The 26,397-nt window shown below is 36.3% G+C and overlaps 2 protein-coding genes across 3 annotated transcripts in view; one reads left to right on the forward strand and one right to left on the reverse strand.

Moving 5' to 3' along the window:
* Positions 1-2,524: 2,524 nt before the first annotated feature.
* RtcB (RtcB RNA ligase) lies at positions 2,525-4,435 on the reverse strand. The gene is made up of 5 exons (XM_014239305.3): positions 4,034-4,435; positions 3,928-3,979; positions 3,077-3,871; positions 2,855-3,019; positions 2,525-2,789 (listed from the first exon to the last, which is right to left on the reverse strand). Exons 1-5 carry the CDS (start codon positions 4,312-4,314, stop codon positions 2,562-2,564), a joined length of 1,521 nt encoding a protein of 506 aa, XP_014094780.1. The 5' UTR covers positions 4,315-4,435; the 3' UTR covers positions 2,525-2,561.
* A 7,837-nt stretch (positions 4,436-12,272) lies between these two features.
* The window catches only part of Kr-h2 (Krueppel homolog 2), a 53,062-nt gene continuing 38,937 nt past the window's right edge, over positions 12,273-26,397 (forward strand). For both annotated transcript variants that reach the window (XM_070106732.1, XM_036373944.2), the window contains exon 1: positions 12,273-12,428. The gene's annotated coding sequence lies outside the window, so the exon portion shown is untranslated. The remainder of the gene's footprint in view (positions 12,429-26,397) is intronic.

Raw genomic sequence — 26,397 nt, forward strand, 5'->3', positions numbered from 1 at the left:
AATTGAAATGCATTTGATGCCATGCTTAGTAGTATTAATTTTCAATAGAAAATTATAAAAAACATTTATTAATTGAGAGCTAATACATTTATTCTTTTGATTAAGTAATGAAAACTAAAATATCAATTGATTTAATCTGTTACAAAATCATAAAAAAGGGTTCATATAGTTTTTGCATATGTTTAACGGATACATGTATAATAATATTAAAACATATATTTAACATTAATATTTATTAAAAGAACGTTAATTTTGCTATAAAGAGTTGGGCATCCCATTACCCCTGGTTGTCGTGTTAAGAGCAATTGAGATATTAGCAAGAATTTGTAAGCTCGGATAAAAAGTAGTAAAGTGTTAAGTTGTTGGATGTTGGAAGTGTATAGCCATTTAATTGGGACTTTTATTTAACAATTAAGTGAACCAACACAAGAGTGAGTTATAGGTAGACGATTTCTGGAGAAATCGATTACAATTGGTGTTAGAATTGAGATTGTCAAATAAATTCCCAAAGAGAGAATTGTTTAAAAATGGCAAAGTTTAACGATCTAAAGATTCCACTACCGAAAAAGGAGCTGGAAAAACATGGCTTGGCAACAAAGGGAGTAAAGTCCAAATTACAGTTGCGGTTACGAAGAGCCATAGAAGTAAAAAACATTAATGTTGAGGAATATGTCTTTCATTTAGAATTAGAGGAAGAGACAACAAAGATACAAGAGAAGGAAGAGACTCAATGTTCAGTAGAGGTTATTCGAAAGAGCTGGACGTGCATACATCAGCACTGGTGTTCTCACAGTTAGAAGAATAGGAAACGTGAGTACCAGTACAAGGGTCCTCACAATCAGAAGAGAAAGAAATACCAACACAAATGTCCTTATAGTTGGAGGACCAGCAAACGTGTATACCAGTACAGGCGTCCTCACCGTCGGAAGAGGTGGAAGCGTGTATACCAGTACAGGTGGAAAGAACAGGATAAAATTAAAGCTGAAACGGATGACTCTTTGCAAAAAGATCCAGAATTGCAAGATGCAATGCATGAAGTAGAGTGGAACAAACGTACAACGAGTGGAGAAAGAGCAGGAGCAGTTTAAAGTTGGTGTGTGGCTGCTTGCACCGAGTATGGCAAAGCGAAAATGGGCAAAGCTCCCGAGTACTTATGATTGTTCCAAAGGTTAGAATTCCTGAAGTTCTTAACGTGCAGTACAAAGGTCCAAGAGAACGGCACTTAGGAATCACGAAAACCTTATAGAAATTAAAACAAAATTTTTATTGGACTGGTTGTTGTCAATCGACAATGCAGAGGATTGCCAAATATGCTGAGTGATTGGAGCTGAGGAGCAAGGTCCAGGAGTCATGGCCAGATAAAACAGTACAATTCGGGTGAAATATACACAATCTCTAATCAAGAGGCTGAACCAGTGATGGCCACATTCACCAACAAGTGCGTAACGAGATGCGGTGTTCCAATGGAGTTATGTTCTGATCAAGAATGGAATCTTGAGTCAGGTTTAAGTCAAAGGATGTACCAGAAACTGGGTATCCGAAGAACGGATGGAATAAACTCCAAAAAGAGAAGGACGGCTAAGGAAGTTAACACCAGCCTAGAAGACGAGATGACGATAAACTGCCTAGAACTAGACTAAACTAGATAGCGAATTCTAGTTGCAAGAATGTTCTAGTACGAACTTTTGTTAAAGATTTACTATATAAGGGCTGCCGGATTTTGCAGCAAACACAGTTCTAGTTAGAGTATTGTCGTGTTAAGAGCAATTGAGATATAAGCAAGAGGTTGTAAGCTCGAATATGAACTGAATTGAAATCTGCAAAGATTCTAATTAATAAGATGAAAAAATTATTTATTTTATAAATTTTATTTAAGTTTCACAAGCTGCAGGATTAGCCCGTAAATCCTCATATTCGGATTGAACTTAACTTCTTCACGATTATAACCTAAGATACCTAATGAGGGAGCTCGATCGTTTTAACCAGTTTTATTATATTATCCTTGTTCAATAAGCATATTGCTTACGTAACGCACATACATAAGTTGGAAAAATTGCCTATTAAATGTTTATTTTACGAATTCTGGGGTTTTAGCCAGTAATCCTCCTTTTTAATTCAAAAGGATTTATAATAATTATAAATTGTCATATCATTGAAACTGAAAACTCAAATCTAAATAGGTAGGCGCATCGATTATTTATTTAAGAACATTCATTGTGTCTATTTATAGCCTGTTACCCGTTTCTCACATTGTATTTCTATTTTTCGAAGTTACCTCATGTGAAAGAAATTAGTTCTCAAAAAGATTTGATTGAGGATTTGCGCTTTCTCTATTCATAAATATTCTCTGATATTGCGATAAAGTTTCCAATAAGTTGAATCAAAGTCAATAAATTACGAATATTTGCTAATATACTATACATATATACATATGTATACAATACATATATACATATGTATACAATACATATATACATATGTATACAATCCATATGCAGTTTCCACAGTGGGCAATAGGCACAGGTTTTGTTGACAATTTAGATAAAATTTACTTCGAATATTCATCCTTTAATTACAGCAATTGGACGTAATTTTATACATTTTTTACTAATTCCTGCCATATGACATGTATCAACGACATCAGTAACATCTTTGTAAGATTCTGGCGCTTCTTCCATAACAAGTTTTGGTGATGCCACACGTATAGCAATACCCATCTGGTCCAATTTTTCAAGAACGTCTTTATAATCTAAGTTCCGTCGTGACTTAGCACGGGATAAAGCGCGTCCCTTTAGAATATCATTAAAATAATATTTAAAAAACATAATAAATATTATAAATAATGTATACATACTGCTCCATGACATGTAGAGCCAAAAGTTTCATGCATCCCTTTCTCGGTTCCAGTTAACACGTAACTGCATGTGCCCATTGTACCGCCTACTAAAACAGGTTGGCCAGTCAATTGATAATCCACTGGTATAAGAGGATGATGTGGTGGAAAAGCCCGTGTTGATCCCTGTTAGGTAATGTTCCATATTATGCATATAAAATATAAGTTAATATCAAAGCTAACCTTTCTATGCACCAGCAACTGTTTTTCCTTGCCGTCGACGATGTGGTTTTCTACTTTTGCAATATTATGGGACACATCATAAATCACGTGCATATCAAGATCATCAGGAGTTGTGTTGAACATTTTGGCAAAAGACTGCCGCGTAAGAAAAGTCATCGAGCTTCGATTAACCCAAGCGAAATTTGCGGCAGCTGCCATGGCTTTTAAATAATCCTGACCTTCTTGTGAATTTATGCGAGCACATGCTAATTGCCGGTCATTTGTTTCAATTTGATCTCTCTTCATGGCTTTCTCCATTTGAACCAAAGCATCAGTAGCAACTTGATGTCCAAATCCCCGACTGCCAGAATGTATCATAACGCATACTTGACCTTTTTCTTCAATTCCCATTTTACTAGCACTCCATTTGTCATAAATTTCATCAACAATTTGAATTTCTGCATAGTGATTACCTGCTCCTAATGTTCCCAATTGTGGAAGACCACGCTTTTTTGCACGCAAACTTACTTTTGATGGATCCGCATTTAACATACGACCATATTCTTCACAGTGCTCTTTGTCTTCAGCCCACACATATCCTTCACGAAGAGACCAATCCATGCCCATTTCAAGAGCTTCTTCCATGTCATGAGCATTCATTGGGATTATACCTTTAGAACCAACTCCAACTGGAATATGGTCAAAAAGAGATTGCGCCAATTGCTCTTTAACAGGTTGAACATCTTTTTCAAAGAGATTTGTACGCAGTAAACGTACACCGCAATTGATATCAAAACCAACTCCTCCAGGGCTTACCTGTATATTATATGTAATAATTTCAAATAATCATGAATTATATTTTTTGTGCTTACTATTGATGTGGGATCGAGCATATCAAATGCGGCCATATTTCCAATAGCAAACCTGAAATAATATTGCAAATGCTCAATAACTCTTAATGAATTGAATGTTATTTACCCATAACCAGAATGAATATCCGGGAGCCCTATAGATCGTCCCACAATGCCTGGCAAAGCAGCCACATTAGCAATTTGTTTTACTCCTGGCAAAAAACCTCCGACTGCTCCCGGTCTACATGAGTTTTTAAGCTCTTCTAGCATGAGCCGTTCTAACCGGCTGTTTACATAGAAACACCCCTCCACTTTCATATTGGGCTGAAATTCTCTTTTTATCCTCCAGCAGCAATCGCTTATCTTCTCGAGGTATTTCAATTCTTCGTTATAAGGCCTAACAACCATATTGTCAATTACAGTACCAATACCAAAAAGTAATACAACGTATAACAAAAGTTATTTAGATGCTTGCGAGCCGGTGTTATAGGCATGGTATAAGGAAGTAGCGAAAGTTCCATTCACAATAGTTTCGCCACCTCTAAGGCGTACGTTCACAATAAAACCAACATGGTGGCCATGGTGAGTTAGTGTGGCGAGGGGTTAAAACGGGTTACGCAAATGTATTGTGACGAACATAGATGATAGAACAAAATCGAATGAACGATAAAATGCCAGAAGCAACTAGTTAGCGAATTCGTAGTTGCCAGACTGTTCTAAAAGCAATGTTTTGTTACAGATTTACTATATAAGGGCTGCCGGACTGTGCAGCAAAAACAGTTCGAGTGTTGTCGTGATAAGAACAATTTAGCTATAAGCAAGAAGTTGTAAGCTCGAATAACGAGCAATAAGTGTTAAGTTGTTGGAATTAGAAATAAAGATAAGTGTGTAGCCATTCAATTGGGACTTTTATTTAACAATCCAGTGATCGAACTCAAGAGGGAGTTACAGGTAGACGATTTATCGAGAAATCCGTTACAATTGGTGTCAGAAGTGGGATTGTCAAATAAATTCCCAAGGAGATAATTATTTGAAAATGGCCAAGTTTAACGATCTGAAGATTCCACAACTGAAAAAGGAGCTGGAGCAACGTGGTTTGGCGACTAATGGATTAAAAACTGAATTACAATCACGGTTGAGAGAGGCCATGGAGGCGGAAAACATTAATGTTGAGGAATATGTCTTTCACATGGAATTAGAGGAAGAGACAACAATAATAGAAGAAAAGGAAGAGGCTCACTGCTCGTCAAAGATTGTGGACATAAACATGGTTTTTGCCGCAATATCGCAAATGTCAACGCAAATATCGGCACAAATTAAAGAGCAGGATACACGTATGTCTCAAATATCAACGCAAATGTCGACACAATTTAAAGAGCAAGAAACGCGATTGTCAACGCATTTGGAAGAGCAACATGCACGTTTTTCAGTACAGTTGTCAGCACCGAAAGAGCTCGACGTGCATATGTCAGCGCAGGTATTCTCACAGTTGGAAGAGGAGGAAGCATGTGAACCAGGATCTTCACAGTATGAAGAGCAAGAAACTTGTATACCAGCAAAAGTGTCTTCGCAGTCGGAAGAACTGAACGGGCGTATGCCAGCGCAGGTGTCCTCACAGTCGGAAGAGGAGGAAGCGTGTGTACCAGTACAAGGGTCCTCACAGTCGAAAGAGCTGGAACTGCGTATGTCAGGGCAGGTGTTCCCACAGTTGGAAGAGGAGGAAGCGTGTGAACTAATAAAAGGTTCCTCACAGTTAGAAGAGCAAAAAGCTTGGATACCAGCACAAGTGTCCTTACAGTTGGAAGAGCAGGAAGCGTGTATACCATCACAGGTGGAAGATCAGCTTAAAATTGAACCTGAAACGGATGACTCTGTGCAAGAAGATCCAGAATTGGAAGGTACATTACATAAGGTGGAGTTGAACCAATGTACAACGATTGGAGAAATAACTACAGGAAGGCCAGTCACAAAATCATATTGGGCAGAACGGAGCAGTTTAAAGTTAGTGTATGGCTGCTTGCATCGAGTATGGAAAAGCGAAAATGGGCAAACCTTCCGAGTACTTATGGTTGTTCCAAGGGTTGGAATTCCTGATGTTCTTAACGTACAGTACAAATGTCCAAGAGGAGGGCACTTGAGAGACATGAAATCCTTGGAGCATTTGAAGCAAAGGTTTTATTAGACTGGTTGTCAGTCAGCTATAGAAAGGATTGCGAAATATGCTGAGAACATTGTAGCTAAAGGATCAAGGTCAAGGAGTCATGGGCAGATGAAACAGCATAATTCGCGTGCGCCAGTTGAGAAAATAGGCGTGTATGAAGATGGTCCATTCCCCACCAATAAATTAGGAAATAGTCATGTTCTGGTAGTCAAGGACCATTTCAATGAATGGCCACAAGTATACACAATTCCTAACCAAGAGACTTAACCAGTGGCGGAGGCATTCATCAACAAGTGGGTAACGAGATTCGGTGTTCCAATGGAGTTACGTTCTGATCAAGAATGGAATCTCGAGTCAGCTTTAAGTCAAGGGATGTACCAGAAACTGAGTATCCGGAAAACGGATGGAATTAACTCCAAGAAGAGAAGGACGGCTAACGATGTCAGCACCAGCCTAGAAGACGAGATGGGGGACATAAAAGCTTTGTGTTTGGTATCGCAAATATGTCTAATCGGGACGATCAGACTTAGGTGGAGGGAGGTGTGACGAACATAGATGATAGAACAAAATCGAATGAACGATAAACTGCCAGAAGCAACTAGTTAGCGAATTCGTAGTTGCCAGAATGTTCTAGAAGCAATGTTTTGTTACAGATTTACTATATAAGGGCTGCCGGATTGTGCAGCAAAGACAGTTCTAGTTAGAGTGGTGTCGTGATAAGAACAATTAAGCTATAAGCAAGAAGTTGTAAGCTCGAATAACGAGCAATAAGTGTTAAGTTGTTGGAATTAGAAATAAAGATAAGTGTGTAGCCATTAAATTGGGACTTTTATTTAACAATCCAGTGATCGAACTCAAGAGTGAGTTACAGGTAGACGATTTATCGAGAAATCCGTTACAATATATATAAATAGCAAGATGCAACCATTTTCCGGTTAAAAGTCGGCCATCTTGACTGTCAGTAGAAACACAACCCCTAGGCGGACTTGACGTTTCTCCATAGACCCCTCTCAGCTGTAGCTTTGTTTACATCTATCAGATGATTCTTTCTCTACTCCGCCTTTACGATGATTCTGGTAGCGAACTTTTGTTAAAATTTTATTATATAAGGGCTGCCGGATTGTGCAGCAGACGCAGTTCTAATTCGAGTGTTGTCGTGTAAAGAGCAATTAAGCTATAATACTATGTTCGCACCGACACAAAATTCGTCTTTTCATAGACAAAAGAGGTTTTCACGCGAAAACTTGTGTTTTCATCCATACAAAATCTGTCAAACGAAAACACAGTTTTCGCTGAAAACCCCTTGAAAAATTTCATTCTACTCATTATAATCGGTGCCTGCTCTAGTTTAATCGATATTATTGGAAGACATATTTTGCCAACCCTAAATGTCAGTTGACAATTTGTTTACATTCCATAATTGGCCTAAACGTACCCTACAAGGAACTGCTGATGGGTTCACCAATGCACTCACATTTGATATGTCAGTACTGTTAATTTACATTTGTATTTTTAAATTCAGAACCCTCCGCTGATTGGAGAAAGACGTACGCAGAGCTATTGAGAGGAGGAGATGGCATCAAGTGAAAATTTATTTTTATATATTCGTATTTTATTAAATTTTTTTTTGCATTCCTTTTTATATTTAAGTATATTATTATAACTAATTTTGATTAAAAGTTTGAAACTTATTAAAGAAATAAACATTATAGTATCTACTGGGCAAAATAATTTTTCACTTCTGATAGCGTTTCAGGCATAACTGACAATTTTTAGCTATGATGGATTTATGGTCAGCAATGACTCAGAAAAAACAAAACAAACAAACAAAAAGAAAACAAGGATCTTAAGAAAATGATAGAAACTTTGTTCTCCGCACTGACAAAATTTTTTCAGCTATGACTGTCATATTACCTATCAGATGGCCGTCACTGTTCTTGTAGGGTACATAAGAAATGTAAACAAATAGATGTGTGAACTGTCAATGAAAACTCATCGAAAACACACAATGTCGATCAGACCGACTTTGGTTCCACAATCCACAAATTGTGTATTCAAAAGAATTTCAATTCGGTGCGAACATAGTATAAGCAATAAGTTGTAAACTCGAATAGCGAGCAATAAGTGTTAATTTGTTGGAATTAGAAATAAAGGTAAGTGTATAGCATTAAATTGGGACTTTAATTTAACAATCCAGTGATCGAACTCAAGAGTGAGTTACAAGGTAGACGATTTATCGAGAAATCCGTTACATTATATTTTAAATAAATGTATACATTAGTTATAGGAAAAATTGGATCCACAATTATCTCTTGATATATCTAACAATGATAAATTTTTTTTTTCAAGAGAATTATTATGAATATTAATACCAAATTCTGTTAAAAGAGTTAATTTTTCCGTTCCACTCATAGTAAAATTAAATTTCTAGTTTGTTCATGAATAAGTTAATTAAAACTCGTAAAAATTTACCGTATATTTACCAATATCAAGATGGTATAATATCATATTTTGTTAACACTATTAAGCATCATTCTATAACAAAAATTTAAAATATTTATAAATAATTATTACAGCGTTTTTTGTTTTGTGCAACCCGTTTTAACACCTTGCCACCCTAGCTCATTAGAGGCGACCATGCTGGTTTTATTGTGAATGTATGCCTGGGAGGTGAGAATGTTCTCCCTTATACCATGGTTACACACACTATTTATGAATATGTTACTAATAATACATTTTGCATTTTTAATCATTTTGTGTGTAAGGGAAAACTAAATTCTGACAGTTCATTAAATTGTCAGGTGAGCGACACTAACTATTATAGAACATCCTCCAAAATCCGAATGCCATTGAGATTTTAGTTAACTTATACGAAGTCTGGTAGCATTATTTACAAAATTTAGTTCCACTAAGCCCCAGTTCACACACGGACTCTTTTATTGCCCGTTATATTGTAATTTATTGAAGGGACGACGAGGATTGACGAAAATTCTACCGCTGCAACAACAACAACATAGACGAACGCTCGTGCTCAAGTGGCACGCTTTGTTTTCTTGTTCGTAACAGTTTGCTGCTACGCAGTTTAGAATCCCCTTTCATTTTGAAATTCTTTTCATAGTTGCAACAGCGCTCGGTTTCAAACGCATTTATACGATATGTTCGGATATTTAAATTTCGATATCTATTTAATTAGGATACTCAAAACTATTTAATTAAACTTTTAACAACATTTAGCAGTATTAAATGTGATAATACATACATATATAAATGAATTCTAGTAAAAATCGAGCTACTTTTACTATTTTATATATACATAATATCTTTCATATGTATTTATTTTAACCTCAAATAACTTATAATATCATATAACATATTATTTAAAACAAGAGTTATAATTAATTCGTGAATGTTTTATAATAATTATACGGGTTCATAGTAATTCCTTGTAAGCAATTGTTAAACCACCATACCAGAGAATGTTGATGAGTAGGGAAGGATCAAATGTTAGCAGTACTAAAATGTTAATTGCTAAGAAGGAACATCGAAAACGCGCAAGTTCGAAAATAAAATGTCACCACAGCTGTCAATTTACGCAACGAACTACACCACTCTATAAGCAAAATGTATATACATACATATGCGCAGATGTTTTTTGATATGCGCATAAACAAAAATTGAAATAATAAAAACGAAAGTAATTGACCTCCGACAAGAAAATATAAATAATAAGGGAAATAATACTAAAATAGAATTCAAATATCATTTAATAAAAAAGAGTTATAAAAATAAAAAATAGTATAATATATAAAAATATGATAGGATTTGAACTTAGGCAAAACATTTCATTGCAATAAGGAAGTGTGCTATACAAGCAGCACCACAGATCATATTAGAGCATATTTGTCTAATCTGTGAACTCAAACAGCTATTGTTGTTTACTTGCTTCAAATGTTCATATGTCCATATGTGAATATTCTTGAAATTGCCTTCTTTCATTCGCATGTCCAAATATATTTGCATATATGTACACATATGTACATATGTATGTCCATCAATATGTCTTTCGCAAAAAATCTAACACTCGCGCAAGTGACAAAAAAAGCGTAGACGCACCATCATCGGCCAATAATATTCAAGCGAACTCGCGGCATATTTTCTAAGTATTTTATATTACAACGACAACAAATTCATTCATAAGGAACGTGCGCTGCTTCAAAGCAAAGTGCGTTCGTTCATAACTCTGCGCCGCGCTATTTTTTCTGTGCGCCTGGTAAACTACATTTGGTTTGCATATAGAATTCCTAACGCAAATGCGCGAAAATAAAAATGAATGAAATTGAATTTGTCTTCAGTAAAATTGAAGAATCAGCAAAATTTAAATTTTACAATTTGTATCACTGAAAATCCTACTTACCATCCCCCTCGCGTTTGTATGTTGCCCACAAGCTGCTTCCTCACAACAATTGCTAAAAATCAGAAATTGAAGAATTTGTCTGATGTTCACTTCAAAAAGGAGAATTGGCAACATGACCTCTTAGAGAGTTTAAATAATATTTATATTTTTGCATATTATGCACTATTTATGGCATTAAATTACAAAATTTATATTAAATTGCCATTCATATGAAATCATTAACTACTTCTATATATTCTAAGCACAGTCCATATAGTACTTTTATATGTTTACTTATTATCATTATTTCATAGTTTGTCGATTTAGCCCATTTTATCTAAAAACGACGTTATGAAAATGCAGACCAATCGTTAATCGTAGCATTTCAAAAGAGCATAAGTCAATTTTCAACAGCAAAGCCCTGCAAAAAGGACAAACGAGACAACATAGCCGATCGACATTGTCGCAAAATTGTCGATTGATACAAATTTTGCCAACTCCGCCACGATGCGCCATATTCGGTGTCAATATGTATGCGAGCTCGTATGCATGTATGTGAATATGTATGATTGTCGACAAAGTCGTCTTTTCGTTTTTTTCAACATAATGTCCGCGCGAACTCGCCGTTATTTTCTTGGCTTGCCACCATGCACAGAGGCGTGTCAAGTGAGGATTCATAATATATTAATATGTTGCTTAATTTGTATTGAAAAGTACTAATGCATTAATGATTTATTTTCTTAATATAATTAATATATATGTAAAAATATAAATACCAATAAATTTAAACCTATAATCGTTTTTCGTTTAAATTCGATAAATAAAATATATATCTGATATAATTATGTGGCAGTGCGCCCCTGACCCCTTCCTGCTTATGTACGTTCAACTTGTTTCTCGCAAAAAGCAAAAAGTGTAGACAAAAGTCATTGCTTGTGCGGAGCAAGAAGAGCAAGCTTCAGCGTACGTGTATTTAAGAATGTATGTGTGATTATCACATTTGTGTAAATACGCATAATAAGGAAATATTCAATAAACCTAAACATATGAACATATTCTTCTGATATATTTTAATTATATCAGGAAGTAAAATATGCTATTAAAGTAATTGAATTATGATATGCTTAGATTCCAATTAATAAAATAAAAAAATAAAATACAATATTAATTTTATGTATTTTACGATTCGAACGTATGTGCTCGTATTCGGAATGAGCTTAACTCCTTCGCGCTTACGACCTAAGCCACCACAAAAGTGGAAACGTGGCCGCTTAGCCACCGTTTTATTATTATCATTTGTTTAATATGTATATTGCTTACGCAACGCACATACATAAGTTAGAAAACTAGCTTATTAAATGTTTATTTTATTATGAATTCTGGGGTTTTTACCGGTAATACAGATTTTTAATTCAGAAGGCTTTTCATAATTATAAAGTTGTCATATCATAGAAATTGAAAACATAAATCTAAATAGGTATGCGCAACGATTTTTCATATAGGAATATTCGTTGTGTCTATTTATAGCATTTCGCATATTGTGTGGTGTATTTTTCTTTTTCGAAGTTATACTTTTCGATGTTCCCTCTTGTGGAATTACAAATTAGTACTCAAAAAGTTTTCATTTAACATTTGCTCCTTCTCTACTCTTCAACATTCTCTGACCATACCAACATACAAAACAAGTGTCGCGTAACCGAACCGCACAACCATTTGAGAAAATTTTGTAAAAAGGAATGACAGCGACAAAAGAGTCCCCATGTGCACGCAGTATAAATTGCCTACACTGTCCAACGTCATCTTTAAGCGTGAACTAGTGAAATTTGGTAGAGTGAGTGAATATGTTGATTTCCATTAGAAAGAGATGGTAATAGAAGATGAGTTAATTTTTTTTTATTACAGGTAGAATTTTAATCAGTCTTAGGCGAATTACTGGAAGTAAGAAATTAAAGACAGTTGGGAAAAATTGTGAGTAAAGTTCAAGTAAAAATTATTTAAGTAGTATTAAATATATCAGTCTCCTTTTTTGGAATGAGGCAAATTAATTTGGGCGAATATTTCGTTTTTTCTGATTTTAATTGTCATGTGAAATACTCGTCAAATAATGTGCTAGTACACGTATAAATATAATAACTTGTGGCAAAAAATGTATGCTTCGTAGTAAATTATATATTGTCTTATATATTTATATATTGTCTAATATATTTATATATTGTCTAATATATTTATATATTGTCTAATATATTTATATATTGTCTAATATATTTATATATTGTCTTTCAATAATATGGTATGTACATTGTGCATTGTGCATTGGACTTTAATTGCTATTGACCAATGCAAATCAGTTATGTGAAACTGGCAATACAAATTATTTAAAATGGTAGAACAAAGGAAAAGTTAAAAAAATTAAAAATAAAATTTTCAGTTGAATACGGACAAGTGAACGCTATTTGTAAATGTTCGATAATTTGTGATGACCCATATTCACCTCTATCCATAGTCGGATAATATAGTCTTGGTTATTCTGCAGGTGGTTGAAGCTGCTTAGGAATGTTCTAGAGTAATTAAAGCTTAACTATGTCTGCTGTATGCTTCAAGTCTTTATTCTGTAGAAAATAGCAGTCACTTCTAAGACCCAATTCTTCCGCTCTTTGCTTCTTTATTTATAAGATATTAAGGTATGCATCTTTAACCAGCGGATTCTATAAATTCCATTTGGCCCACATAAATACTAGCCACCCCCATATCATTGCTTCTTCACAGTATGCATTAAGATTTCCTTATCAAGTGCCGTGCCCGTTTTTCGCCCTAAAATCTTACGCCCCTTGATTCCAAAGACGCAAAACATGCTCTCATAGGAAAAATGACTGCTAAAACTCCCGGGGCTTATTTACGTGATCTTTCGCGACAGCATTATGCACTTACCTATTGAGTAGCGATATGAATGAGTTCTTGTGTGCGACTAGACCATAAAACCCTGTTTTTTTTTTAATTTGCGAATAGTGTCAGTGCAAAGGGATTTATTAAAATATTTCTTAACATTTGGATTGATTTTGGATGCATTAAATCGAAGGTGTTGTTTCACACTTTGCAAAACGTTACGAATTTCACCCTGTTATAGTATTTTTGGTCGTCCTAGACGCGCCAAGATACAAAAACGCCGGTATGTTTTTAATTGTTTTATTTCTCCGTGTATGAAAGAATGTGTTCACCCAACAATTCAACCGATTTCAGGGTATGTTTTTCCTTCTTCAAAAAGTTTAACCATTATTTCCCTTTCAGAGGGTTTTATTTCTTTTTTTTAGGCAAGATTAGATACTTTAAATTTAATAACAAACTGAATTGAACAAAAATCTTTTAAAATTGTTACTTTTAATCCGATTTTACTACTTATAGGCAGACTTTCTACGCTGCCAAATTAATATTTTTTGTAAATTTTGTTTATAAAACTATTGTGTCAAATTTTCATTGCTTTAAATGCTTTGGGGTTATGCAATACATAGACTAGTAAAAAAGCGCTTAATACGATTATGCTCTAAAATTTAGTATATAAAAGTTCTTTATTAACAAAAGAAAATAGATATTAGCGTGTACGCAGACTTTTTCTGGCTAGTGCATATAATTACAGCCGCCGGAAACTACTTATAGTTATCGAGATATTCTCATTTCAAGTTGGAAACTTGACAAATTTCATCTTGCATTTTTCGATTTATAGTTAATTTTTTTTTATATTATGCACTTATTATTCACTAACACTTCACTACATTGTTTCTACATATTTAATATATATCAAAATAATTTCTCCGCGAAGGAACTGAGGACACACCGGTGTTGGACCGACCAGGGTTATTTTTTTGAAGCGCGACCGGAGATCGACAAAGCAAAAATAAATTTTATGCGAAAAGTAATTATGTGTAATTTATTTTATGCTACTAAGGTATTCTCTTTTTTTTATTTCTTTTGCTTCCTTTGCAAAATATGTACATAGATAAGGTAGCACTGATTATTTGTTAGATAGAGCGCAACACTTTTGTTATTGTATGAATAAAAAGAATTGAACATATATTAAATATTGAATTATAATTATTTTGCACTAATATAAAATAAATGTGTAAAAACGAATTAGTGAAGTGTTGGTGATTATAAATGTTAAAAATATAAATGTAAAATCGGTAATTATGTACTTAATGACCCCCACTTGGGAGGGGGTTGGGGTTGCAGATGGTATGTGAAGGGAGTCTGTGAAATACAATTTCAGTGGATTTAGCCGTCGCCCACCCTTCAAAAAAATTATATGAAGGGTTAAAATTTCGTGAAAACAGCATATTCCCAAATTCAACCCTGGTCGGTCAAAAACCGGGGTGTTCATAATTCAATCGCGTCAAACTCCTTTCTGCACTGGCGGCCTTCGGCCATATAATAATATAATTCAATCGCGTCAATTGAATTATGAACACCCCGGTTTTGGACCGACCAGGGTTATTTTTTTGAAGCGCGGCCGAAGGCCGCCAGTGCCGAAAGGAGTTCGACGATCTCCAATATTCATTCATTCCAAAAAAACGCGGCACAAAAGATCAGCCATTTAATTAATAAAAAAATATTTGTATTTCCACCCTCCATAATTTTTTTTTAAGACCGACGGGTAATTCCTTCGAATTCATAAAATGGACACTTAATTGTGTCACCCCTTACAACCCCAACCCCCTACGAAGTGGGGGTCATTAAGTACATATTTACCGTAATATCTATTATAAAACAAAGAAAAATTAAAATATCTCAAAAACTATAAGCCAGCGGCAATATATGTATGTATGTAGTAATGTACTGTGGCGAGCAAAACCGTTCGGATGTGCGCCACTTTCGAATTCTAAGTGTCGTACAATTTGTACAAACGACAGCTCAAATATTATCAAATTTTCAGGATAGGTTTATGTATTTATTGTACAATAAAATAATATTTGAAATGAATTTTCATTCACAAAAACAAAAGAGAAATATAACAAAAGCTGAAATAAACTCATTAAGTACAGATTTGCTCTTAAAAAGTAAATGACCTAAAATTACATTATTTAATATTTAGTCCAAAGACCTTTGAGTTTAATTATACATATTTTTAATACGTCTCGGCATACTTTCAACTAAATTTTCTATTGGAATTGGATGAGTTGAAATCGTTGACATTGGAGCCAGTGAGTAACAATTTTGGCGATGTGTTTGGGATCGTAACGATCTCTTCCTCTGGATAAGCACACTTGGCTATAAAATCCGATAAATTTGACTGTAAAATATTCAAATAGTCTTCTTTCTTCATAAATCTAGCGATTTTGACCAACGGACCAATGTTCCACCAAGTGAAGCACCCACCATTCGCTGACAGTCTTATTTATGGCGATAGCATCAGCGTTTTTTAACAATCGTGGGCGTCCTCACTACTTTGCATCGTTTTCTTATTGCCACAACACTGCTCAAAGCTAATTTTAAGTGACTAGCAATTTTACGTATCCAAAGGACACTTTTTGTCAAAGAAACAACCTTTGCTTCAACGTCGGATAAAACTTTTCTCATTTTGTATGAAAACACTGATAGCCCAATAACGGATGCTTATGCAACTGATAATCAACTAAAACTAAAAGTTAACCCACGCTCAGTAGTTGCTCGATCAAAAATATGAATTCGGCCCAAATAACTGTTCATTTACAGTTATGTTCTACGGCATCAAATCAAATTCAAAGCATATTAATTTCATATTTAGTAAAACGAGCAAACTGTACTGAATGAGTTTTTTTAGATTTGGTAGGGCTATCCTTTCACTTTAGTTATTGAAATGATATTGGTACTAGAATTTTGTTGTACATTAAACAAAGAACTAACACTTCAAATTTGGTAACGTTTGAGCTAACAGTTAAAATGTTAGAGCACTGAAAGTGCAGAAGTGGCGAACATCCGAACGGTTTTGCTCGCCACTGTATATATTTTCTGAATCTCGAGAACCTCTTTTATCCGTACATACCCATTTTAAACCCGAAATCGGTGCTATTTTAAAATTTACCCTCTATAATTACTATGAAATATTCCGTTCCCACAACAGTCGGGTCTACGTAACCGGAACGGACCCGGATTTTATCCGGCCAAGGACTGTCAACTCGGTAGAAATCTGCCGCTACAACAACAACAACAACAACTATGAAATATTATTTTTATTTCTTCCGCTTTTGCGAATTTAAGAAAAAGTTTTCACACATTTATTATACATATATTTAACGAATATATAATTGATTCTGGTGTAGCTCAATAAAATCGATTAATATCTACGCCTATTCAAAGGATATCGCATGAACTGTATAAGAGTGAACGAATAGAAGGCTAAGGCAAAAAAAAAATATATCATAAAATTCCATTTTCCATACTTATTGTTCAATTCTATTAATGCACACAATAACAAAAGGGTTGCAAAATGACAAACTATCGGGTTTTCCAATAGGGATGATATGATTTCTTACTGTCGTTTCGGCCTTTTTTAATATGTCATGATCTGTAATTTTTTTCATTGTATTCAGTAATGCTTACAATTTCATCATGGAAAGATATACGCAAGAACAACGTTTATAAATTATTCAATTTTATTATCAAAATAATCGTTCTCCAATTGCAACTTTTCGTGCGCTTTTGCCATTTTATGGTCGTAATAATCGCCCATCTGTGCTCGCTATTCGTCGAATTGTTGAAAATTTCCAGCGTACATTTTCTTACCATAATATTCAAGTGCCAATAAGACAACTAATGACTCGAAGTAATGAAAATATTGTTGCCGTTCACTCAAGTGTTGCTGAAGATCGCGATCTTCGGCGATCTAACCCTGTTTGGATCGGTAAGTTCTAGTTTAAGATTGTCGTTATTGGAGCAACGCCTAGCAGCAGGGTTGCTCCGTATCCTCCTGACCCATGCTGGCATCGAGTCCAACCGGGCCCCGAGGAATTTTTCAGGTTAGGTGCAATATATGCAAGTGCCATGTTCGCGCACTGCGCCGCCACTCCAGTCGAGTGGCCAAGATAGGACCTCACGGACGTCATTGTTGGCGAGTGTCAATTCCGCAAGGTGGTCGCCAAATTTCCCAGCTGAAGCAGCTGTACTAGCAAAAGAGCGCGACACCTTACGCCATGCCGATCCCTATGATCACCGAATAAGGGATCTCAATTTGGAGATTCGGCAAATGGTAAATCATCATAAGCGGATAAAATGGCCCTGCAACCTCTCCACTGGTGTAAGCAAGCTTTGGACTACTGTCAAGGAACTGTCAAATCCGAGGAGACATGACGATCGGGTTGAAATTCAATTCGATGGCCAGGCCTACTCGGACCCGAAGGAGTGCGCGGGCTATTTTAGCCGGCAGTTTACACTGCACTTATTTCGGCGATCTAACCCTGTTTGGATCGGTAAGTGTTAGTCTAAGTCTGTCGTCACTAGAGCAACACCTTGCAGCAGGGTTGCTCCGTATCCTCTTGACCCGTGCTGGCATCGAGTCCAACCCGGGCTCCGAGGAATTCTTTTGCTGGATTTCAATGGATGGAGCCATCTTAAGACCTGCTCAGGCCTTAAGACCCATAGGGAGTGGACCACGAGTTATGTGGCCCCATGCTGCCAACGCAATACTGCGACACAAGCCTTAACGGCTGTGCAATCTGCACCAGGTTCGCGCACTGTGCCGCCACTCCAACTGAATGGCCAAGAAAGATCTCTACGGCCCTAAGGAGCTCTAGGCAGCATGACTCCCAATCTGACCAAACCCCCCCTCTACCTTCATCCTGCTCCAATCTTCGTGCGAGAACCACTCAGCAACTCCTGGTTCCTCGCACAGTCTGTCCCGTGTGTTAGTCCGTAATACGCCGGAACGTCACATCAGTCAAGTGCAATTCTTGCACTGGCTGGTGTCACTTTCTGTCGTGTTCCGGACTGCGCACCACACTTGAGTGGAGTGCGTCATATGTTGCCCCATGCTGTAGGAGGATCGTAGAGTCTGCACTGCACCCTTCGACCGACAAGGCCAAACGATGTGTTACCCGATGGCTGCGCAAAATGCCAAAAGACTGCGCAAAATGCTAAAGTCATTTACTCACCACCTAAATCTAGCAGACCATCAGCATGGCTTCCGAAAAGTGCACAGCACCACCACAGCACTTAGCGTCATAAACGCCCAGATAGCCGTTCCCACGACAGTCGGGTCTACGTAACCGGAACGGACCCGGATTTATTCCGGCCAAGGACTGTCAACTCGGCAGAATTCTGCCGCTACAACAACAACAACAACCCAGATAGCTCATGGCCTGAACCAGAAGCCACCCTGCGAGAGGACGATCCTCATAGCGTCGGACTTGTCGAAAGCCTTCGACACAGCCAACCACACAGCGCTACTTGAGGACATTGAACAATCTACCCTCTCTCCAGGGCTGAAGCGGTAGACTATGAACTACCTGAGCGGTCGGCATTCATCCGTACTGTTTCGTGATCAAAACTCCAAACTGAGAAAAATTAAACCGGGGGTCCCGCAGGGCGGTGTCCTCTCCCCGCTACTGTTTAATTTCTACATATCGAAACCCCCCCAACGACCAGAGGGAATTTCCGTAACCTCGTACGCTGATGACTGTACGATATTGACGTCAGGTAATGGAATTGATGGCATGCTCTCGAAAGTAAACGGCTATCTCCGATCTTTCTCGCTTCTTCTCTGCAAGGAGTCTAAAGGGAGTCTCTCCCCCGCTAAATCAGCAGCGACTATTTTTACGAACTGGACGGAGTACAGACTGGATCTAGACATCTCAGTCGATGGCACCGAAATTCCGACAGTAAACAACCATAAAATTTTAGGCGTTACACTAGACAGTCTTTGCTTCTTCACTCCTCATACGACCGTGATAACTGCCAAAGTACAGAGCCGCAACAAAATCCTCAAATCGCTAGCCGGAAGCTCTTGGGGAAAAGACAAAGAAATACACATACACGACATACAAGGCAATCGGCCGGCCGGCCTTAAACTATGCAGCCCCAATATGGTCGCCCGGATGTAGCGCTACGCAGACGAAGAAGCTACAGACCTGTCAGAGCACTGCGCTCCGGACCATCACGGGATGCCTCTTGATGTCCTCGATCGAACACCTACACAGTGAGGCCCGTATGCTTCCGGTTAAGGAACATAACGAGCTCCTTTCCAAGCAGTTTCTGCTGGGTTGTTTTCATAGAAACCCCCCTGCAGTCGTATGCTTGAAGTGGAACCGCCTCCTAGGAACATCAAGAGGTCATTCCTTGATTACGTCGACGACATCAGACAGTACGCCGACCGGACTTCGGATGCAACGAACTTCAGACAGGCACTGATCGCCATTCACAGTGGAGCCATAAACACCTTCACCGACTCCCTCTCAGTGAATGGCGTACTACGAGTCAAACCACCACCCATAGCAGACGTAGAGCTCGAGTTGCCTCGCGAAACCAGAGTAACCTTCGCGCAACTTCGTTCTGGATATTGTATCAGGTTAAACTCCTACTTATCCAGAATAGACCCCGTGCAATGAGTCTCCGCATGACACTAACCATCTCTTTGCATGCCCAACGACCCTATGGTCCGACCCCGTCGAAACAGCTCGTTTCCTGGGCCCCCCGTTAGATGACCTCGACGACAACCAAACTGGAACTTATCACCCAAACGGGGACTAGGTAACCGTTACAACAACAACAACAACCGCAATTTGTCGATTCCAAGACGTTCCCAAAATTTGGGACTGTCTCAAACCACAACCTGGCGGATTTTGAGAAAGGATTTGGGCATGCAGCCGTATAAAATTATTCTCACTCAATAATTGAAGCCATTGGACCACCGTAAACGTCGGGAGTTTGCTGATTTTGCCTTGGAACAACTTGAAAACGATTTTTTTATGAAAATCATTTTCGATGAGGCTCACTTTCATCTGAGTGCGGTAAATAAACAAAACTGTTGATTCTGGTGCGAAGAAAATCCACAAATTATTCATGAACAACCATTATTTCTTTCGAAATTAAGCTGGTGACACCGTTACTGACAATGGAGAGAGGTATAGATCGATGATAACCAACTTTTTATGGCCGCAATTGGAAGAAATTAGTCTTGACAACATCTGGTCCCAACAGCAAGGGGCTACGTGCCACACAGCACGTGCAACAATCGAATTATTGTAAGACAAGTTTGGAGATTCGATAATTTCAAGAAGTTGTGAATTAAAATCATTAGACTACTTTTTGTGGGGTTATTTGAAGTCGTTGGTCTTTAGCAATAAACCAGACTCTCTTCAAGCTTTAGAAGTCAATGATGAACGTGCTATTCATGACATACGGCTTGATTTAGTGGTAAAAGTACCCGAAAATTTCATCGAATTCGTTCCTGCAAAAGAGGTCATGCAGGCCATTTGAATGATGTTATATTCAGAACTTAACTGTATCGATTGTACTTCACATTAAACAGTGTAGTGTGCTTTTGTTTTTTTTTGCAAAAAATCATATCACTCATATAAGAGGGCTTTATAGAGCTCGGTGTCAAAATTGGACGATGGGCTTGGCACCGTCCACTTTGGGGGAAATCACATATCTCCGGACCTATGCGACCAATTTCAACCAAACTCGGTACGTAACATTATTCTGAAATTTCTACAAAACCAAACCTTGCAAAATCGTGCTACAACGGTACATATTTCCCATAACACAACTTTTAGTTCCATCTGATTCTTACATTATGTTGAAAAGCACTAATGAATATATCGAGATAAAACTTTGCACAAGTAGTGTCTTTAAAGTATGCCATATCATGTCTAAAAATTGTCATAATCAGACCATAACTATTCAAGCCCCCAGATACCGAATATGTGAACCCTAGTGCCTATGGCTGACTAAAATATTGGTCCATGTGTGAGATATACTATAATTGAAATTCGAAGATAATCCTTTCCTGGTAATACCTTCGTAAAAGAATTATATGTGCACAATTCTGTTTCAGTGTATCGTGAATTTATAACGGTAAACTTTTTTTTCCATATGCAGTATTCTCGGTTCACGGTTCGTTTATAATTCTCATTTATACTACCTTTAATTAACAACGGCATTTCGATTTGTATAGTTCATAGAAAACAACAATATGTGCAAATTCGTCTATTTGTGTTCTGTCAGCTGTACAGACAACATAGAGAGCGGGGTAGGATAATTGGAATGCATGAAGCCGACATAAAAGTTGGGTGAATTGCTGCGTCAGTGAACCGACATCGTAATACGGTCACAAATTTATTGAAAGAGCCTCAAAATAATGGTGTCATCAGGCGGACTGGTCGGTTACCAGCAGTAGATAAGCGCACCAAGAGACGCATTTATCACTTAGCAACTAGCGAAGGCATGAATTAGGCCTACCAATCACTAGACAGAGTGTTCAGCAAATTATGAAGCATGAAATGGAACTTAACTTTTATTCAAAACTAGCCCAGCCGTGAATGAAAAAGCGGCCTTAAGATGACCGTGTTTTTAGTGATGTTAAAAAGTTTAAATTGGATGGTCCAGATATTTAAAATTTCAAAGACTTTAAGTTAATTTTATCATATACTTGCTATAATAATATTTTATATTAATTTGAAGGACATCTCTTTTGCACATATAATTATTTTCTATAGAACTTAAGTAATATATACATTTCTTGTTATAAAAAATGCAAATATAATTTGAATTTTGTTTTTGTTTACTACATCCTATGAAGACATAAATAAAAATATATACTGTCAAAATGTATAATGGTTCCCGATATTTTAAATTGAAGTTGATGTACATATAATTATTTTACGAAGGTGGCATGTCGGTGTGTCGAAAATGGGTTGAAGAAGGTGAATACTTTTCTTATCCCCCATACACTTATGGACAAAATAATAGGTGAACACAGTTTTTATTTAATAACTTTAAAGAATTTGCATTTAAAGCAATTTTGGTTTAGACATATTTACGCTTTACTTTATTAAACATAAATATGTCAAAAATCTTTCATTCCAAATTTTAAAACTGAATTTTTTTTCAAAATTAGTAATATCATAATGTGTAAAATATTTTTTCTTCTAAATAAAATAAAAAAATTAAAGTTGTCCTTTTTTGGTCCATGGGGTTTTGATAACCTGTATATCCTCCGTGGTTTTTCATTAGTTTTCCAATTCTATTCGGCATGGATTGAATTAATTTTTGAGGGGATTAACTAGGCCATTGCATACACTCAGATACCAACCTCGATGCATGTTTCGGGTAGATATCTTGTTGATAACTCCATCTCAACAGCATGTTTTCTCCAGCATATGGTAGAAATATGTTTTGCAAAATGTCTGTTCTCAATTTCGGTCATTGTGTCCTTTATCCAAAATAACGGACCAACGCTTTGGCAGGATAAACATGCCCACACCATTATTTTTCCGCCCTTATGCTTAAGTTGACTTTTGGTGTATCTACAATCAAATTATTTGCCTTTAGGGCGACGGACAGTTCTTTTATATTAATTTTCATGCAAATTAATCTTAACTTCAAAGTTTTTCGACCTCCCTAACGTATTTGCAATGAACCTGTACGTTTTTCTTTCATCACGCAATTTTGTTTACCAAGAGGCTCTACATCGGTACAGTGGCTTTTACGACCCATTCTAAATAATTTCTTGTTTTTAGTTTATTGTGTTCAAAGGAATATTAAATTACAAATACATTAATATGAAAAATACTTGGATATAACACTGTTAACACCACCACTTACGTGCTACTTCAACTCCGCGTATATGTTAATGAAATAAGAATCGTATGATTTTTAGTTTCAAAAATATTCACAAACTTTATTTCCTTTTTTTTAATATTTACAAGGATTAGCTCAACGCACTCCCTGGTCGCATACCAGTGGAGAGGTAGTAAAAAATGTTGTGCAATACAAACTGCAAGAGTATAAAAAAATGGTTGATAGCCGGAATGAATTCACGCGCGCCAAAGAAATGGTGTTTTTTACTCGACCGTCGCTGGTAGAAGGCCTGTCCGCTTCGAGGACAGATATTTTTGTACTGAGTGTTGTGTAGAGATCCTAGTCGGTGTGTGTGTGTGTGTGCGGCTGTATGATGAGTTGTGTGGGTGTTCTGCGGTTTCCAGGTGTGGTGTGTGTGCCAGTGTTGCATTGTGTGTGGTGTGTTTGAGTTCTTCGGGCGGGAATCTTAACTCATTTGGCCAAACTCTTATTTTTTAAAACATATTACTTACACCTATTTTATTGGCCTATCAAATTTAATGAAGCAATGATAACTTGTCATTCAAACGCAAAATTATTAAAATAGTGATGCAATTTGTTGATACTTACGCACTACTCTTTCACCTTCATTGTAAAAATGTAACGGTATCAAAAAAAAAAGTAACAGTTACAACACCATTTGGCTAAAAAACTATTATTTTGTCCATAAGTGTATGTATCGGCCAATATGTGAGTTATTCTAATAAAATTGAGTGAACATGTTTTTTTAATACTGGTGAAATCGTTTCAATACTATCTCTATATATATTATAGTATATAATATATATATATATATATATTTATATCTTAGCAAAATTAACTGATCTGAAATTGCTCTACGAATTACGTCGACTTCCATATACTACATATAATGATTTTCGTGTTTCTAACAAACCATATGCCAAATATGTCGGCTAGTGTGTGAGTTATATATTTATAAATTGCTTAAAGATATGTTCTCGAGTATACCTGAGCAATGTCAAAAGTTGGTGCAACTCGCCCAGACTATTTATGCCCTCAATATATCCTATATAGTAATTTCCGACTTTCCACCTGACTTTATACTGGTCAAAATATGTGACATTTTAATGAAATTAAATGGACGTATTTTCTCAAAAATTATATGGTTTAGGACTCAATATGCAGGAAATTGGTTTAGTCCTTGGTGCAACCCTCATATCCCTAATATAACCAATTCCGATCTTCTGGTTGACGTTTTGCACATCAACTCAAGATATTAAACTTGGTATCTTCGGTTGAGAAGAAATATGTGATATAATCTCATTTGAGGAATATTTTAATATAATTTTCACTGTGGCGAAGTAAGTAATAGTAATAAAATGAAACGAGTCTTTGACCTATGAGTATAAAATGTTCGGTTACACCCGTATTTAGCCCTAAGTTATAACACAAAATTGATATCTGATGTGATTGTACTAATACAATTTTATGTTCATGATAGGTATAGAAATATGTATATGTACCCAGTAAGGTTTGTCATTTCATCATGTCACGTTTCCCTTTGGTACCACATTTGTAAATTGTCCAAGATTATTACGCAAATTCACGTTCTCCTAAAAAACTATGTTAAACTATATGATGAAATCGATCCGGGAGATCCTATTTTCAATAAGACGGTGCGCCGCCTCCTGTTTCACATTGCGCGCAAAGTTTGACGACTCGTTAATTTCGAGAAATGTCCCAGTCAAACTGGCCGCCAAGATCTTGTGTTTTAACTCCTCTAGATTATTTTCTATGGGGGTATGTTAAATCAAAGATTTACGCCAAGAAACCAGCAATGCTCGAGTATCTCGAAGACACATTCAGCGCACTACAAGTATAGCCGAAATACTGTACCGGGTCATCGAATGGCCGACATTTTGTTCAAGTCATAAATGACATAAAATTATCTGCATAAAAAAAAACAACCCATTTTGATTAAATTGTAGTGTTTTATTTAATTTTAACATCACGTCGCTATGGTTGCAGCTATCCTCACACAACTTTTATAATATATGTATATGGGTTTTAATGAAAAGTTTATTCGAGTGGTAACGTGTTTCATAAGTAGTTACTGCGCTATGTTCATATACAATGGTGTTAAAAAGAAAGATAGAAGGAAAATATATACTAAATAAACATAATAAACCCCCGAAATCGGGCTTAAAATTACGAAAATATACATATCTATATATAGTTGCTGCTGTCTTATGGACCTTATTGAGATATTTAAAGCTAAAAAATTCAACAAGTGCTTCTTTGATTTATAATAAATTTTACACTTATATTTTTAACTTTTATATCCACTAACACTTCCCTAATTAGTTTCCACTCATTTATTTTATATTAAAAAGTGCGAAAATAACTTTAATTCAACATTTAACTTTTGTTCCATTCTTTTTGGTATAATCCTTATTTTTTATTTATTTTTGTTCGTTTGCTAAATATGGTAACACTTATTTTTTGTTTGCATGCTACCATTCTGTTAGGAATAAATGAATTTGAAGCATAGTTAAATATTGAATTAAAGTTAGTTTTGCACTATTTAATACAAAAAAAAACTGTATAGAAACGAATTAGTGAAGTGTTAAAACCAAATTTGTCAAAAGTTATGCCCGTAGTTGCAACGTAGAAATCAGTTGTTTTCTTTTGTTTTCATTTCACCAATGTTGCCATTGTTCTATTTGTATACACGATTTTTCACACATTTAGTTTTTTAATTATACTTTTTCATAATGTAAAAGCTCAAAACTAAAATCCAACTATTAACAAGTAAGGAAGGGCTAAGTTCGGATGTAACCGAACATTTTATACTCTCGCAAAGTCAAATGGTATACTCGTTTGAGATTTCTTTGTGGATTGACTGATATTTTCGGTAGAAGGTCAACTATAGGCACTGGGGTCCACATATTTAGTACTTAGGGGTTTGAACAGTTTTGGTTCGATTTAGACAATATACTTTACCGTCGTACGTTTAAAGTATGCCACCTTGTGACCAAAAATTCTCTAAATCGAACCAAAACTGTTCAAGCCCCTAAGTACTAAATATGTGGACCCCAGTGCCTATAGTTGACCTTCTACCGAAAATATCAGCCAATCCACAAAGAAATCTCAAACGAGTATACCATTTGAC

The sequence above is a fragment of the Bactrocera oleae genome, chromosome 3 (assembly GCF_042242935.1).
Source record: "Bactrocera oleae isolate idBacOlea1 chromosome 3, idBacOlea1, whole genome shotgun sequence".
Lineage (NCBI taxonomy): Eukaryota > Metazoa > Arthropoda > Insecta > Diptera > Tephritidae > Bactrocera > Bactrocera oleae.

What these genes read in the sequence shown, in the direction of transcription:
- RtcB (XM_014239305.3), bottom strand. Translation starts at nt 4,314, where the DNA reads ATGGTTGTTAGGCCTTATAACGAAGAATTGAAATACCTCGAGAAGATA. An exon ending in AGTTGCTGGTGCATAGAAAG is followed by an intron (nt 3,020 to 3,076) that starts GTTAGCTTTGAT and finishes ATTACCTAACAG; the next exon opens with GGATCAACACGGGCTTTTCC. An exon ending in GCTCTACATGTCATGGAGCA is followed by an intron (nt 2,790 to 2,854) that starts GTATGTATACAT and finishes GATATTCTAAAG; the next exon opens with GGACGCGCTTTATCCCGTGC.